Raw genomic sequence first — 15,679 nt, 5'->3', positions numbered from 1 at the left:
CCCTGGCTGAGAAGCTGACAGCCCTCTGCCTCGCTGCTGGGAGGTTGCCACTTGCCTCCGATGATGTTGCTTCAGACATGGCAACCCCGGAGGCAGGTGTGGGTGGGCAAGGTGGTCTTGGTGCTGGGCTGTGGAGCGGTGGTCTGGCACGTCGGGAGTCTTCTGGATCAGCAGTTGTGGTCGCAGGTCCAACGACAGGAGCACTGGCAATGGCTGTACAGCAGGCACCAAAATTTGCAGGGCATGTGGGCAGCAGGCACACACAGTGGGCAGGTAGCAGCAGATGGCTCATAGGAGGCAGCTCAGGGAACTTGGAGGCAGGTAAATTAGCTGGTAGGCAGGAGCGTGGGTCTTCTGTGTTACTCGCGTGGCCAGCCGGAAACAGAGATGCTGCACGTGCAGAAACTGCAAGTAAGCGTGAAATCAGAGGAAAAGCCCTAAGCACATAACTTACATGACACGCGCTGAACGTTGGGCGTGGCGTTCAGGATCGGGATAAAGTAGTGTGCAGGAGAGCATCACACGCTTGCCGAGTTATTACGGACAGGCGTGTGGACTTTGTTTCCACCCGATCTCTTCACTGCGTGCAAGCCTCTTGTTTTGGTAGGGGATTGCACACGCGCATGTATTTTTGAGGCTGACGTTGAGTTGCGTACGCATTTTGCATTCTGTGGGTGCCCCTGTGTGTCGCGTACCCCCATATTTAACATCACTGTATCTTACGTGGCCTTTGCGTACATATACAAGCCTGAGGGTGGCCATGCTCAATGTCAAGGGATTAAATTCGCCTGCCAAAAGATCCCTACTGGCAAGGGAATTCGATAGAGCTGACCTGGACATCCTATTCATCCAGGAAACCAGGCTCAAAGCGGGGAAGGAGAAACCACTGAAGGGTGGGACAGATTTACTGGTGTGTGGGCCTAATACCGCATAAGATAATCAGACTAGAGAAACCAGTAGTCCAAGCGTTAATAGGAGGTAGGCTCCTCATGGTCCAAGGTGAGTGGGAGAACGTGCCTACCACCCTGGCAGGCCAAGGGGAGTTCAATGAAAGGGCCCTCACCACGATAAGACAGAGTAGCACAGGCCCCATACTAATAGAGGGGGACTTTAACACGTGGGCAGATCCTCGGAGGGACAGGCAAGCGACACGGGTACGAACCAGGGACCTTCACACTGAGGAACGTAGTAAGTTCCAGAACAATCTCATTGAAACTGGCCTGGTGGATGTATGGAGGACGGCCAACCCAGCCAAAAAGGGGTACACGTTTAGGTCCGCCGTCCACGAGACATTCACCAGGATTATTTACTGATGGATAGCGACGCTGCCCCCGGAATTAGGCACAGTGATGATATATGCCCCCATATGCTGGTCGGACCACAGCATGGTCACGGCAACCCTGGAGCTGAAAGGGTTTAATAGTCAAGGCCCCAAATGGTGCTGCAACTAATTCTTATTGATGGATAAACTATACTCCCGGGAATTAGACAAAGCAATTCACAAATATTTCCAGATTAATGACAATGGAGAGGTGGGGATTACAACTGTATGGGAAGCAGGTAAAGCTGTCTGGAGGGGGGGTCACCTGATGAGGCAAGGGGCTATGCGGAAAAGAGAGAGGAGGCTTCAGGAAGATAAGCTGGGGAAGGAAATTCCAAAACTGGAAGAAAAGCTTCAAGCACAGGGCTCCTACAAATGGGAACATATAAAGACACTCAAGCAGAAAAGGGAAGAGCTGACAGCACTGGGAAAGGGAGATGTGCTGAGAAAATTAACCCTACTAAAGCAAAAGTTCTATGAAAAGGGTGACAGGGCAAACAGAATGGTAGCTAACAGACTGACAGCCCAAAGAGCAGAGAGATGGGTGGAAAGGATCCAAATAAAGGAAGGGGGCTGGGAATACTCCCCAGAAGGCATAGCCAACCAATTTGCCAAATATTATACTAAGCCATACACCTCAGAGGGAGACAGGGCAGAAAGGCAGATGGGAGAATACATTGAGAGGGCAGGTTTGACCCACAACGGCTTCAGAGCAATCCCTCATGGACTCTCCTATATCTCCCGACGAAGAGAAAACGGCAATAAATGCCTCCCCCCGGGAGGGGCCGCAGGAGAAGATGGGTATACCATTGGCTTGTAGAGACACTGTCCGCACATCTTGCGAAACTATTCAATCACATAAGCTAAACCGGCCAGGCACCCCCGTCCTTTTCAAAGGCTCACATAGTGGTGATCCCCAAGGCAGAAAAAGATCGCACATCCTGCAAATCCTACCATTCCGATCTCACTACTGAATACAGGCACCAAGGTCTATGCGAGAGTCCTAGCCACACGCACGGAAGACTCACTGCCCCGCCTGATCCAGCCGGACCAGGTGGGCTTCATAAAAGGGAGACAGGGGGCGGACGCTATGCGAAAAACACTCTATGTCATGGAACACTCCAGGGGGATAGAAGGCGATCACGCTCTCCCAAGTCTGGACATGGAAAAGGCTTTTGACCAGGTTAAATGGGCCTTCCTCTGGGCCATACTGAGACACATGGGCTTCGGAGAGCGGTTTATAAAGGGAATACAAGCAATTTACAAAAACCCAAAGGGCAGAGTGGTGGTAAATAGCAGACTCTCAGAGGAATTCTACATGACCAGGGGAACCAGACAGGGGTGCCCCCTGTCCCCGTTCCTCTATGCTCTCTCTATCGAGCCCCTTGGCAACGCAATTAGGAAATATCCTACAATAAAAGGGATTGCCGTCGGTGACAAAGAATACAAACTGGCCATGTTTGCCGACAACATAATGCTCTACCTGACAAACCCCAAAAGAACCATACCGATAGTGCTCCGAGTGATTAGTGAATTTGGCAAGTGGGCTGGATTGAAAGTAGAAAAATCCTCTCTCTTCCCTTACAAGGCTACAACCAATCCAGGCAGGGGAGAGGCGATCACAGGAGGAATACCTGCCACGCAACAGAACTAAAAATACCAAGGGGTCAGAATCACAAAGAAATCGGAAGATCTATAACGAGACAAACTTACCCCGCTACTACTTGAACTAGTGAAAGATCTGGTCAGATGGGGAAAACTCACAGTGTAATGGCTAGGCCGCTTAAACGCAATAAAAATGGTGCTATTTCCTAAAATTCTTTACCTATACCAGATGCTCCCAATCGCCATCCCCCGATCCCGCTTTGCCGAACTGAAGGCCATGTTTACGAAATTCCTGTGGCAAAGGAAGAAACTGCGCACTGCCCATGGCACCCTAATTAAACCAAGAGAAGAGGAAGGAACAGGGCTCCCAGACCCCTACACGTATTATCGAGCGCCCCAATTTTGCGCCCTGGTGCCACATCTGAGAGGAGACCCACAGAAACAGTGGGTGGCCATCGAAAAACACTTAGTAAGGCCAGTGACACTGGGAGAGTGGCTATGGGCTCCCAAAAAATGGTTCCCCAACAGTGTAATAAACCACTTTGCACTGGGATCGCTCCTCAAGCTGTGGTGGAGTAGAGGAGAAATGAAAGGTCTCAAGACTTGGCCATCCCCCATGAGTTGAGTGTGGGCCCCCACCCCCTCGTCAGGGAAATCATTCAAGAACCAAATCAATAACAAAAATGGTACGAGGCAGGCCTGGAAAGAGTGGGGCAAATCGTAAAACCTAGCGGGTGCATATCGATCCAAGATTTGGAAACAGGCCTACAAATGGGGACGTTGGGGGTGTTGATGCTCATACAGTTAAAGGGAGTGCTTAGGACACCAAAATGGAAAGATAAGCTCCAAAGGGACCTCACCTCCCTCGAGAAAACGCTAAGTGACACCTGCTCAACCAAGAGCCTCATCTCCCAACTATACAAATCTCTGATAGGGGAGTTAGGAAGCAGACTTGATAACCTTAAAAAAGATGGGAAAATGACTTCGGACCATTGCTGTCAGACCAGCTATGGTCGCAAATGTGCAGTTCGGCCCAGAAAACCTCTGTCTCAGCGCAATACAAACTGCACAGAATTAAATTGCTGCACAGATGGCAGTATGACCCCATAAGGCGATTAAAGTTAAATTGAAAATGTTTACAAGTTGCTTGCTTTTTATGGAATCAACAATGCGAACATGTATAAATCGAAATGCTAGAGTTCATGTCATGAAAATTCTCAAGAAAGAAAAATTGGGGGGGGGGGATGTGGTTGTATATGGAAATTGGCGCTAGTTCTCGGAGCATTTATTGTGAAATAAAAGCACATTATAAATTGCAAAGTATTGGTGTTTCCTTTAAAAATAGTGTTTTCTATTCTGATTTGATATTCCGGGTTCTGCGTCAACTAACGTTAAGACGTAGGTGATGACTGGGCGCGTTTGGCTACACGGTCCACTAACATCATGAAAAAAGGTGGAGAATATCGCTAGGAATAGTGATGTTAACTTCAAGGGCGGGGGATATCATTTCGTGACGCGAGGGCAGTTCAACTTAGGGCGATGAGGTAACGGATAAGATTAGCACAAGATGGCCATGCCCCGCTGCTTGATTTCGCATGTGTAAAAGTGAGAAAAACTAAGGTAAGGTGCATAGGAAATGTTTTTACGATCGATCACAGTTTGCTTAAAACCACATGCCCGAAGGCTCGGGACAATAATATTTTTGAGCGCACTATTCCTTTAATGGCAAAACAAAGTGTTTTATAGCTTTTTAACTTTGCAAAAAGTGCAGTGGACTTGTGATCTAAATGCAGTTCAATAAGGAGATTAAAGTGACGAGACATTAGCATTTTATAGCTTAGATATCCACACCATGCCTTTTGTAGGATTTCGCAGAAGAAAGGGCCATCCGCCGTGGAATCATATTCATAATGGCCACTTCATGACCATGTAGGCTAACAAGAACAACTACCCATCTAATGAGCTGTGAAAAAGTATATTAAACAGCCAGCTTCCATCGACAGCAGGCACATGTATATTGACAGATTCATCCACTTTCTGCAGCGTACGAGACTCTCATTCCTCCAGGTGTGTCTCTGAATGGATTGTAAAGAGGACATGTAATTATGGAAAATAGCCTGATAGTACAATATTACTTTTGGGATTAGAGAGGTTCACAAATAGAACATTCTAATAATGACTGATTGAATGTATGTGAATTAAATATATGAAATAACCAGGCACAATCAGAAAATGTTTTGAAAGTGTAAGCTAATGTTACAGAAGTCTCTCTTCAGGCTTGTCAGGAGCTTCCTTGTCCCGATGGCTAGGTCTGTGCTATAAAAATACCTCAAGTAAGTGAATAAATAAGTAAAATTACTCAACAAAAGACACAGAAATTAAAGGCAAGTTGTACATCATTACTACTTGGCAGAAACAATTAAAATATTTATAAAAAAAAAGGTCTGTCTTGCACGAGGTTTGGCCACCAAGAAGATGGTTCAACACCACTCAATCTAATATGTGCTGCCCTGTCAAATGGCACGTGGCAGGTGGCATACATTAGCATTAGAGAAGGCACTTCAGGACACCTATGGCAATAGTGAATGTGTGCCCGCTACCTTTGTGGGTGTCCATTCCAGACACCGTGATCCTTCATTTGCATTGGGAGCAGGAGAGACATGTCCCATACAAATTATATTGCCTGTGCACATACTTTGTATTACCAAAGCAAGTCACAGGCAATCGAGACCACCAGCATGTGTGCACATGCACAGCCACCAGGAGGGGCCATGACCCACTACTAAGGGGTGGGATGGTGAAGCCTCCCCATGCGTGGTGCAGTGGCACATTGGATCCCGCCTTGTGGTTGAAGGGGCCAGGCCCCTTTACCTGTGCACTTGGCTCGGACTTCACAAATATGAATGCTGTCACTATGGCGACAGCCGTGCCAACAGCTTTCATGAGGAGTGGATTTGGCGGAATATTGTAAATTTGCTGCGCCACTACCATGGGATGTGCATTGACATGTTTTTTATAGTAGGTGGGCACTACTAGCTGCCTCCTGTTGGAGGCACTGGGGCAGATATCTTGTGCTAATGACTAGGGATTTTGACCCAAGGTTTGACCGTTTAACAAATGCATGTGTTGCCCTGTTGGGTAAAAGACTTAAAACACCTCACTGGGAACATCACGGGTGCATGGCACATCGAGGCACGATACCACGCTCAGCCTATCCCCTGCATCTCAAGAAAGGATAAATGGATGTCGCCCATTTTCTCATATCCTGCCACCACTGACTCCCAAATACAAAGTTTCATGCCTCCCAGTAACGATGGTGAGGGGTAGCAAACGACGAAAGGAGAGGAGAGAAGAAGGTTTTTTGTTTGTTTAATTATTATCTATGCCCTAACACGTGGACATTTCTTTATCTTTTACAAAAATATCTACCTCAAAAGCATCTCTGTTCAATAAAATACGAATCCGTTTCAAAACACGGAGGGAAAACTGAGAGGTTCAGAGGGTCTCTACTCTAAAAGGAAAAAACACAAAATGTAAACACCAAGAAAACAGGGTGGGACGAATTAAATGTCAAAGTAATTATGCAGAATAAATGAGTGGAAATAGAATGCATACAAAACCAAACTTAATTATTCATGAACAAAAAGCATTTGAGAAATATATTTTTTATTTAAAAAAACGATCAGGTGAACCCATCTAAACCTTGCCATGGCTCAGAAGAGATCTTTTACCCAACACTGACCTCTAACCTTCAGCCAGCCCTACAAAATCTTCCAGCAAACAAAAATGTCCCACGTACCATGGATCATTCTGAAATATTTCCCACTTTAAAACGAGTTCTGACAGGTTTAGCCAGAATGAGTTTATGACTGTACTAGGCATAATTATCTCATGCAGGATTAGGAATAATTAGAAATCCAAAAACTCATTGTATTAAACATATATCCAACCCATCTGTGCCTAGTCAATTTAAATGTAATATAACGTCATGTTATTTTATTATGCAGGGTGTCTTCTGCAATCTGCATTTCCAATTGAAAGATAATGGAAAGATGGCCATCCTACTCCTTCTGGACCTTTCAGCGGCTTTTGATTTGGTGGACCATGCCATACTTTGCGACCACCTATCATCAGCAGCTCACTTCTGCATTCTGCAGTTTCCTGCATCCAATCTTTCCTTGCAAATAGAACAATGCGCGTGTTCTCACCCTGGCAGCTGCTGATCCCATTCCCATCACCTGCGGAGTCCCCCAAGGATCATGTGTCTCGCCCACTTTGTACAACATTTTTACAAAGCCACTATTTGACAAACTGGACCGTCTGGGTGTCACCTACACAAATTATGCGGATGACACCCAGATACTCCTACCCCTATCAGGAACTTATGATATAGATGTCGCACGGATTAACAAAGTCTACACCATCATTCAGGCATGGATGGCCACACATGGCCTCTGCCTGAATGATGATAAGACAGAGTTACTCCTAGTTGGCTCACCTAACAACCTGCTCAAATTTAGTCCTCTCCATACAAGTATCCTCATTGATGGGAACAATATACCCGTAGCCAAAACATGTAAAAACTTTAGGTTTTTACCTCGATGCACAATCTAACTTAACTAAACAGATAAACATGACCTCATCTGCCACTGCCTACACTGGCAAACTGATTAGAGCATGCAGACCTTTTCTCTCCCCCACTAGCTGCCTGACACTGGCGAGAGCGCTCATACAATCCAAATTGGATTACTGTAACAGTCTCTACCTTGGTGCCAATAAAGCCATTCTAAATAAACTGCAGATCATGCAAAATAACGCGCTCAGAGTAGCGTTAAATATTCCCAAAAGAGAGCACATATCAGAAACTAGAAAGCAACACAAGTGGCTCTCTATACATGATAAAATCGACTTAAAAACGATTTGCCTCACTCACAAAGCGCTTAACCACCAAGCCCCCCCCCCATATCTCACAGACAAGTTCACATGGAAAGTGCCCAACAGAACTAGTAGATCATCCAACAGACCTTGTCTAGTGTGGCAAGTATTTAATTTAAAAAGAGCCAGTGGCACCAGCTTCCCGGTATTCGCCGCCCAGCTATGGAACTCCCTCCCTCAGAATATTAAAATGATTCAAGCTTTTAACAAATTCAGAAGCCATGTTGTTACTTGGCTACGCAACAAAATATAATCGCCATAGCCGTAAATACCAGTGACCTTTGATGGACTACACATTTTGCTTATACGATGCCCTGTACATTTGCCATGACTTAGAACGTTTGTATAAAATGTATAATATGTATATATCTTATCTTACTGTTGTAATCTTACCATGACTGACCTTTGTAACCGTTAATGTCCTAACAGCGCCCAATTAACTCTGGATCAGGCGCACTTTATAAATAAAATAAACAAACAAACTTGATAATTGGTGCCCTGTAACTTGGGCCACATCATGTGCTCCCCAAGGCAGGCAGCACCATTCACTGCAAAGTACTGATCAGAGTACAAAAACATGGAGAGACAGGTAGCATGCAGTGGAAGGCCCATAAGTACCCAATTCCACTCTCACGAGCACACACACACACCCCTTCCATTCCATGGTCCTCCTCTGCGCCAGAAATCTCCGCCGACACCACCAATCGGGAATCTGACAGACTTCCCAAGCATCACGTTCCCAATCCTATCTAGACACGTAATGTAGTAGATAGGGTAGCGTTATAGGTACCTGAGCAATGTCAGGTAACTCGGCTCACATATCTCACAGAAGCAGACCTTGACATCCCTTCCACAGCCCAGCTTATCAGCGAGCAATCCAAGAAAACCACAGCACAACAGGGTCACTGAAATGTGTCAGCAGGTCGACCAAATAGTTATAAAGCCTTTATCCTGTACACACCACAAAAACCCAGTCAACAAAAGAGCCACAATCAATTAAAGGGAAGTAGAGGTGCCTGGCATTTCAGGACGTACCACACAATCCATGTGCTGAGGCTGATGGCAATACAGTGCACGTCCATGTGCAGTGCTTGGACATGTTTCATGCTGTGCTGGCCTTCGGACTTGGCACTACATCCCTGGATAAAACATTACAAGGGAGGGTGAAAGAGGTCAGCAAATATGAGATGAAGATTCAAAAAGACACAATCAGACGAAAATATGCAACTCTACTCGTTAACTGTTTAAAAACAAAAAACGGGCATTAGGCTGCCTCACATTTAGAATGAGACAGGTGCATCCCAATGTGAGGCAAGTTAAGTCTTTGCTTTTTTTTTGTTAAATACATTTTATTAGTACTTCTAAATATTACAATTAATTAAAGAATAAATAGGTTGATTACACATATTTAGATAAAATAAATTGTAGCTAACCAAACAATTATTATAGTTCAAACTAATACTTATAAGATTGAAAATATTAGTTAAATGGGGTAAGACTGACGGGAGACGAACAAGGCAAACTAAGATACAAAAAAGGAAAGAAAAGGGAGAAGCGGATAGCACAATTCGAAGCAAGATCGGTATTTTACATCAAGTATATTTGGCATTACATTTGGGTAGATTGTTAGAAGACAAAGCATATATTTAGTTATTCAATTCTATAGAAAGAGAAAATGGAATTCCAAAGATTGTATGTCAGTTTTTGTGCATTTTTCTAGTTTGAAGCAATAACATGAAAGGCAATATAGACAAAAAAATTAAACAAATCTGGTGAAAGGATAGAAGTCATACAAGGATTCACTAAAACATCAAACAATAAATTGGATAACGTTAATGGTTCTTGAAATGTAAACATATTTTGTAAACAGTTCCACATTTCTTCCCAAAAGGAGAAGACAAATTTGCACTTGAATATAGAATTAATCAAATCAGCAGATGGGGATTGACAAGACCAGCATACATTTGGGATAGTATTGGACATTTTTGATATCCTGAGTGGTGTTAGGTAAGCTCTATGTAGAAAGAAATAGTGCATCTGTGTTATTTTAGTGGCTACAGATGTGGAAAAACATTGTTCTCTTATATTTACCCATATATCTGGTGAAATTTGCAAATCCCAATCTAATTCACACTGTGTAGTCGTTTTAGAGGTGGGACAGTTACTTTGTTTGGGCTGATTGAGAATTAAATATAATGTAGATGCTTTAGTGGAGGGGAAACGTAATGTTAATTCTATATATTTAGAAGAGGATTTTTCGCAATAGAAAATAATAGCTTTAATAAATACGTTCCCAAGGTTGGTGTAAGTTTTGTGGTCAGAATGATTGAGCTTGAAACGAGCACATACTTGGGGAAAAGGTATAGGTACATTATTTAGCAAAAGGTGCATATTCAAGAACATTTCAGCAGAGTACCATCTTTGCAGCACATCACGTTTAGGTCTGAACAGGAAGAATTTGTTGAACTATAAAAAGGCATTGAAGGAATCTTGAACAATGAACTAACAAGATAATAGGCTATTCCAAACATTTTTAAAGGAAGTGGGAGTTTTTAATACCAGGCCATGAATATGCCCTGAAGGAAACGAGACAAAGAGAGAGGGGCTATACATTTAGATTGCAGTTTGATCTGGGTAGAGGCATCTGTCAAATTAGGTTTATTGAATTGAAATAAAATGATTGGTCATAGTAAAAAGGATCTCTGATATTTGGAAAAATCTGAAATTTACCCTCACTGTTCTTTATATTTGCTTTGATTTTATTAAAAGCAATTTTGGGAGTTTTAGGATTCCAAAGAAAGTTAGACAAGGTTATATTAATTTACTTTAAAAAGGTAGTAGAAATAATGGAATCATATAAACATGATAAAGGATAATAGGTGTCATTTTGATGGAACCTAGATGACCCCAAGATAAAAATAGAGGAGACCAATTGTTGATATAATCATTTATTATATTTTGGTTTAAAGTTAGGGTAGAAGTAATATCCTTAACTATAAGGATGCCCATATATTCAATAGATGATAGGCACCATTTCATTCCATATAAGAGAATATTAGACCTTATGCAAGACTTGATTAATGGCAACATTTGCGATTTATCAACATTTAGTTTGTAGCCAGAGACTTTAAAAAATATATCAATATAAGCCATTAGCACTGGCATAGAAGTAGAGGGTTCAGATAAATAAGAATGTCATCCGCACAGGCAGAGAATTTGATAGCAATGTCTTTTATAGTAATTCCCTTGATGTTGCCATCAAACTTAATGCTTTGAAGGAAGGGTTCTAAAGCTAGGATAAATAGTAATGGGGATAAAGGGCAACCTTGCCTAGTCCAGCGAGATGTTAAACGATTGATAAAAAGTATTATTGATAAAATAAAATGTCTGGTAGATGGTGAAGAATAAAAGCAGTGCAATGAATCTAGAGAAATTAGGACTAAATCCATGGCACAATAAAGATTGATACATAAAGGGCCAAGATACTCAATCAAAAGCTTTCTCAGCACCAGGGGACGCAGGCAAAATGGATGCCTGAACTGTAGCCTCCTCAAAGACCGGCAATTAACGGCAGAGAACAGATAGCTCAACTAGCTCGCCCAGCCCACAAGCTATTTTGAAGGTGCGTTCGGGTACCTGAATCACCCAGCAGTACCCAGATCCAATCCGGAGAGAAACTGGAGCGGGACACGAGGAGAACGATGCGGCATGCCCGAGGCGCACAAGGGGAAGAGTGCCCTAGCGGCAAGGCCGCTTTGCCACGTCCCAAGAGCTGAGGGGCAGAGCAAACGCACCAGAGAAACAGCAAGTACAAAGAGGTGCTCCCTGTTACTCGGGTCGGGAAGGTGCCAAGTAGGAGAGGCAGAAGGCACCTGAACAACAGTGAGAGCTGCAGCGCCCAACAGCAAGACTCGGCGTGAAAAGGGCAGGACTCCCGCAGGAATAATAGAGGCGTCCTACAAGACGTATAAGCGAGGAGCGGCAGGGGAGCCAGCAGCGGCCACTCTGTGTGTCCTCTCACTCCAAGCAGCATCAGCGGGGGCCGCTGTCACAACCCCTATGAAAAACAGCCAGCACGCTGCGGCTCAGGGTAAGGAGAGAGGGAGGCAGCGCTGGGAGGTGGCCGGAGGAAGCATGCACTAGCGCAGGGCCACCCCCCCACACTTGAGTGGAGTGCTACATCACAAGCCCCCAAGCAAAGCGCGTAACACTGCGCAGACAGTTAGTCGAGTGAAGAGGGCACCAGGTGGTAACACGTGCCCGCACACGAGGTTACTCACACTTGTGTTATAACAATGCAGACAGGTGCACAGAGAGAGGGTGTGGGACAACTGTGGTATTGGGCTGCCAGTGGAGGGGAGAGGAGCCGCCGGTGATGCAAAGCAGCTACCTGTGGGAAGACCAGACGCCTCCTTATGCAAGAGCCTATAAGCAACAGAAGAAAACACCTCTAAGGAACACCCAAGTCTCCCCCCAGACAACTTAAAAGCAGGTCAGGCTCTGGTGAAGCATTGGCATGACCAGAAGGCCAACATGGTTGAGTTTCCTCAAGACAAGCAAGTTCTGGTTATGGTACCTACAAGGCAGAGGGCCTTACAGGACAAATGGATTGGACCCTTCAAGGTTGTGGGAAAACCTGGAGAAGTCAATTATCTGGTGGACTTAGGCAATCCTAAGGCGGCCCCCAGGGTCTTTCACACCAACCGTCTAAAAGCCTATGTCTCAAGACCAGAAGTGGGAGCTGTGCTTCTAGCTTCTGGTCAGGAGGAGGAGGAGAGTGAACCTCTACCTGATCTCCTCAGAGGACAGCCTTTAGATGAGAAGATGGGAGTTAATCTCTCTTCTAATCTGACACTGGAACAACAGGAGGAGTGCAAGTTTCTGTTAAATCAGTTTGCCTCCCTGTTTTCACCATCACCAGGCTTGACCCCTTGGGGCCAGCATGTTATTCTCACTGGTGACTGTTTACCCGTTAAAAGCAGAGGTTACAGGATGTCAGATCATGTAAGAACCCACATAAAGGAAGACGTCAACAAGATGCTTTATCTCGGGGTAATAGAGCCCTCTACCAGTCCATGGCCTAGTCCAGTTGTACTAATGCCAAAGGCAGGATCCAAAGAGTTGAGATTCTGTGTGGACTATAGAGCTCTGAATGCAGTCACCAAGACAGATGCCCATCCTTTACCTAGGACAGATGAGCTGGTGGACAAACTTGGTTCAGCCAAGTACCTCAGCACATTTGACCTAACGTCAGGCTATTGGCAAATTGACCTGATAGACCATGCCAAAGAGAAAACTGCATTTTCAAACCCAGCAGGCCTCTACCAGTTTAAGGTAATGCCTTTTGGATTACGGAATGCACCTGCTACATTCCAAAGGATGGTTAATCAAGTTCTGAATGGGATGGAGGACTTCTGCATGGCATACTTGGATGACATTGCAGTGTTCAGTCCTACTTGGAAAGAACATGTTTACCACTTAGGATATGTTTTGTAGGCTCTCGAGCAGGCCCATCTGACCATAAAGGCAAGTAAATGTACCTTGGACATGAGGTAGGAGGAGGTGAAATAAGGCCTCTGCCAGCAAAGTACAAGATGTACAAGAATGGGCCACCCCTACTACTCAAACCCAAGTGAGACCCTTCTTAGGTCTCACTGGTAATAATAGGAACTTCATAGAGATCTATGGGTCCATAGCTTCTCCCTTGAATGTGGTCTCCTCATCATAATTCCCCAAGAAGGTCAGGTGGAATGAGGAGTGCACTAAGGCAAAGAAAGCCCTTTGTCAAGCTCCAGTCTTAAGAGCTCCTGACTACAGCCAAACCTTCATTGTGCAAACAGATGCTCCCAATACAGGTATAGGTGCAGTTCTGAGTCAGCTGGATGATAAAGGTAGGGAACACCCAATCTGCTTAATCAGCAGTAAGCTGAAGGAACAGGAAAAAAGGCGGGCAACCACAGAACGAGAATGTTTTGCCATTGTGTGGTCTCTGACGAAGTTTAGGCCATACTTGTATGGATCAACTTTTGTGATTCAGACAGACCACCAACCCTTGAGATGGTTAAAAGCAAATGAAAGGGGAAAATCCTAAATTGTTAAGATGGTCAATCAGCCTACAGGGGTTTGATTTTACCATTGAACATAGGTCAGGGTGTAATCACCAAAATGTTGATGGTCCCTCCAGAATGTATGACCGACTGGAGTAAGGCGATTCATCCAGGAGTGGATTAAATCCTCCTGTCCCTTAGTCTGGGGGGGGGGGGGACGAGTGTTAGGAAGAATTCTCATAAAAGTGCTAATTCCTTCACCTTAGAGACCCCCTGCAACTTTGCTGGATTTTGAGGACTTGATTATTTTTTATCTGGAGAGAGTGTGAGCCTTCCCCCCCCCCCACTCGTCATGTATTTTGATGTGCGTTTTACTCTTGTGTTCTTTGATTACAGTGTTTTAAGATTAAGATAACTCCATAAGCATCATCTTTTCATGGTTCTTACACAGCAGCCTCAGTGCAGTAACACAGGGAAGCCTTTCTAGGCTCTCCCAAGGTTTAAATACCTTCTCTGGGATAAACTACTGTTTCCCAAAGAATGTAAAGTTAAATTGACTTTGCTAGTCTTTTTAAATTCCTAGACCCAGCACACCCTATCTTACAATAGAGTGCAGGAGGGGTTACCTAAGATCCTCTGTGTCTAGAAACTCATGTAGCAGTCAAATGCTACCCTTTCCTATCGAAATGGCTGGTGGCAGTGGTTTTACAACGAACTGCCATAATTTTTCCGGACCTCGAACACTGATAGCTAAAAATCGCGGGAGCCATGTTTTTCAAGATGGCGCCTAAGCCCCCTTTGTTTAAACAGGTCCCGGTCTTCTTTTTTGACATTTCTTTTTGGAAAGGTCCTTTTAATGTTTGTCTCTGTGCGCCAAACTAGGTTTGGTCCCTTTGTTTCTATGCCTCTGGCGTCTGAGTGTCTGGGCTGGGCAGGAAGTGAGGGCGGTGCCTGAAACTCCCTGTGCTTAGTCTCCTAGGAGACCCAAATGCACTCTGGCGTAATTGGCTGGCTGACTGTCCGGCAAGGGCAGCCACCCTGCTGGGTGAGCGGCAGCTACGCTGGAATGAATGGGAGAAAACTGTTTAAAAGTCGAGTCTCTTGGCTTGGAAGGCAGAGTCGACCACTGGAACGAAAGAACCGAAGACGAGCTGGAAGAGGACGGCTGCTGCAACTACTGGACCGTTGGTTTGCCCGGTGGAGCCCTGCTGCAGGTCCGAATCGCCAAGTTCATCTCGACAGAGAAGCCCCTTCAAGGATGACTTCTTCCTTTGGTCCTACCAACTCAATCAACTCGTAAGCCACCTGGATACCATTCTCGGAACTGGTTAGGATTAACCAGGGAGGACACCAGCTTGTGTACTTTAAGAACAACAACCGGTATCGAAGATTTGCCAATTTGCCAGCTTTGTGATCCGTCCCTGTGCAGGAGTCCCCACGACTGAGGCTCAGGAACAGCGAGATCTGCAGGAACTGCCAGGAACAGAAGTCTTCAGCTGCATCTTTTTCTTCAATATAACATACTGTGAAAACCTGAGCGAGAGAATTTACCTCTCACCGCAAAAGTTTGTGGAACTTTGGCAACTTGCAGGCCTAATCAGCTTGTGACCCGAGATACAAACCTTTCTTTTGTGAACTTCTTCTAAGAACCGCAGCAAAGACTTTTCCGTTTTAAATACCAGAACCGGAACCGTTTTTACTCATACAAGACACAAGCCCATTGACTTTGGCCTACCTATTGCATTGAATCAACTTCTCTGGTGAACCCAAA

At 44.8% G+C, this 15,679-nt stretch overlaps 1 protein-coding gene across 4 annotated transcripts in view; it reads right to left on the bottom strand.

Moving 5' to 3' along the window:
• Positions 1–15,679, bottom strand: part of USP45 (ubiquitin specific peptidase 45) — a 3,631,241-nt gene that overhangs the window by 3,443,842 nt on the left and 171,720 nt on the right. For all 4 annotated transcript variants that reach the window (XM_069606397.1, XM_069606399.1, XM_069606400.1 and 1 more), the window contains one exon: positions 8,897–9,000. In XM_069606397.1, coding sequence (XP_069462498.1) covers positions 8,897–9,000 — 104 coding nt within the window. The remainder of the gene's footprint in view (positions 1–8,896; positions 9,001–15,679) is intronic.

This window comes from Ambystoma mexicanum, chromosome 4p (assembly GCF_040938575.1).
Source record: "Ambystoma mexicanum isolate Mex_15411 chromosome 4p, UKY_AmexF1_1, whole genome shotgun sequence".
Taxonomy (NCBI): domain Eukaryota; kingdom Metazoa; phylum Chordata; class Amphibia; order Caudata; family Ambystomatidae; genus Ambystoma; species Ambystoma mexicanum.
This window is presented reverse-complemented; position numbering and strand designations above follow the sequence as displayed.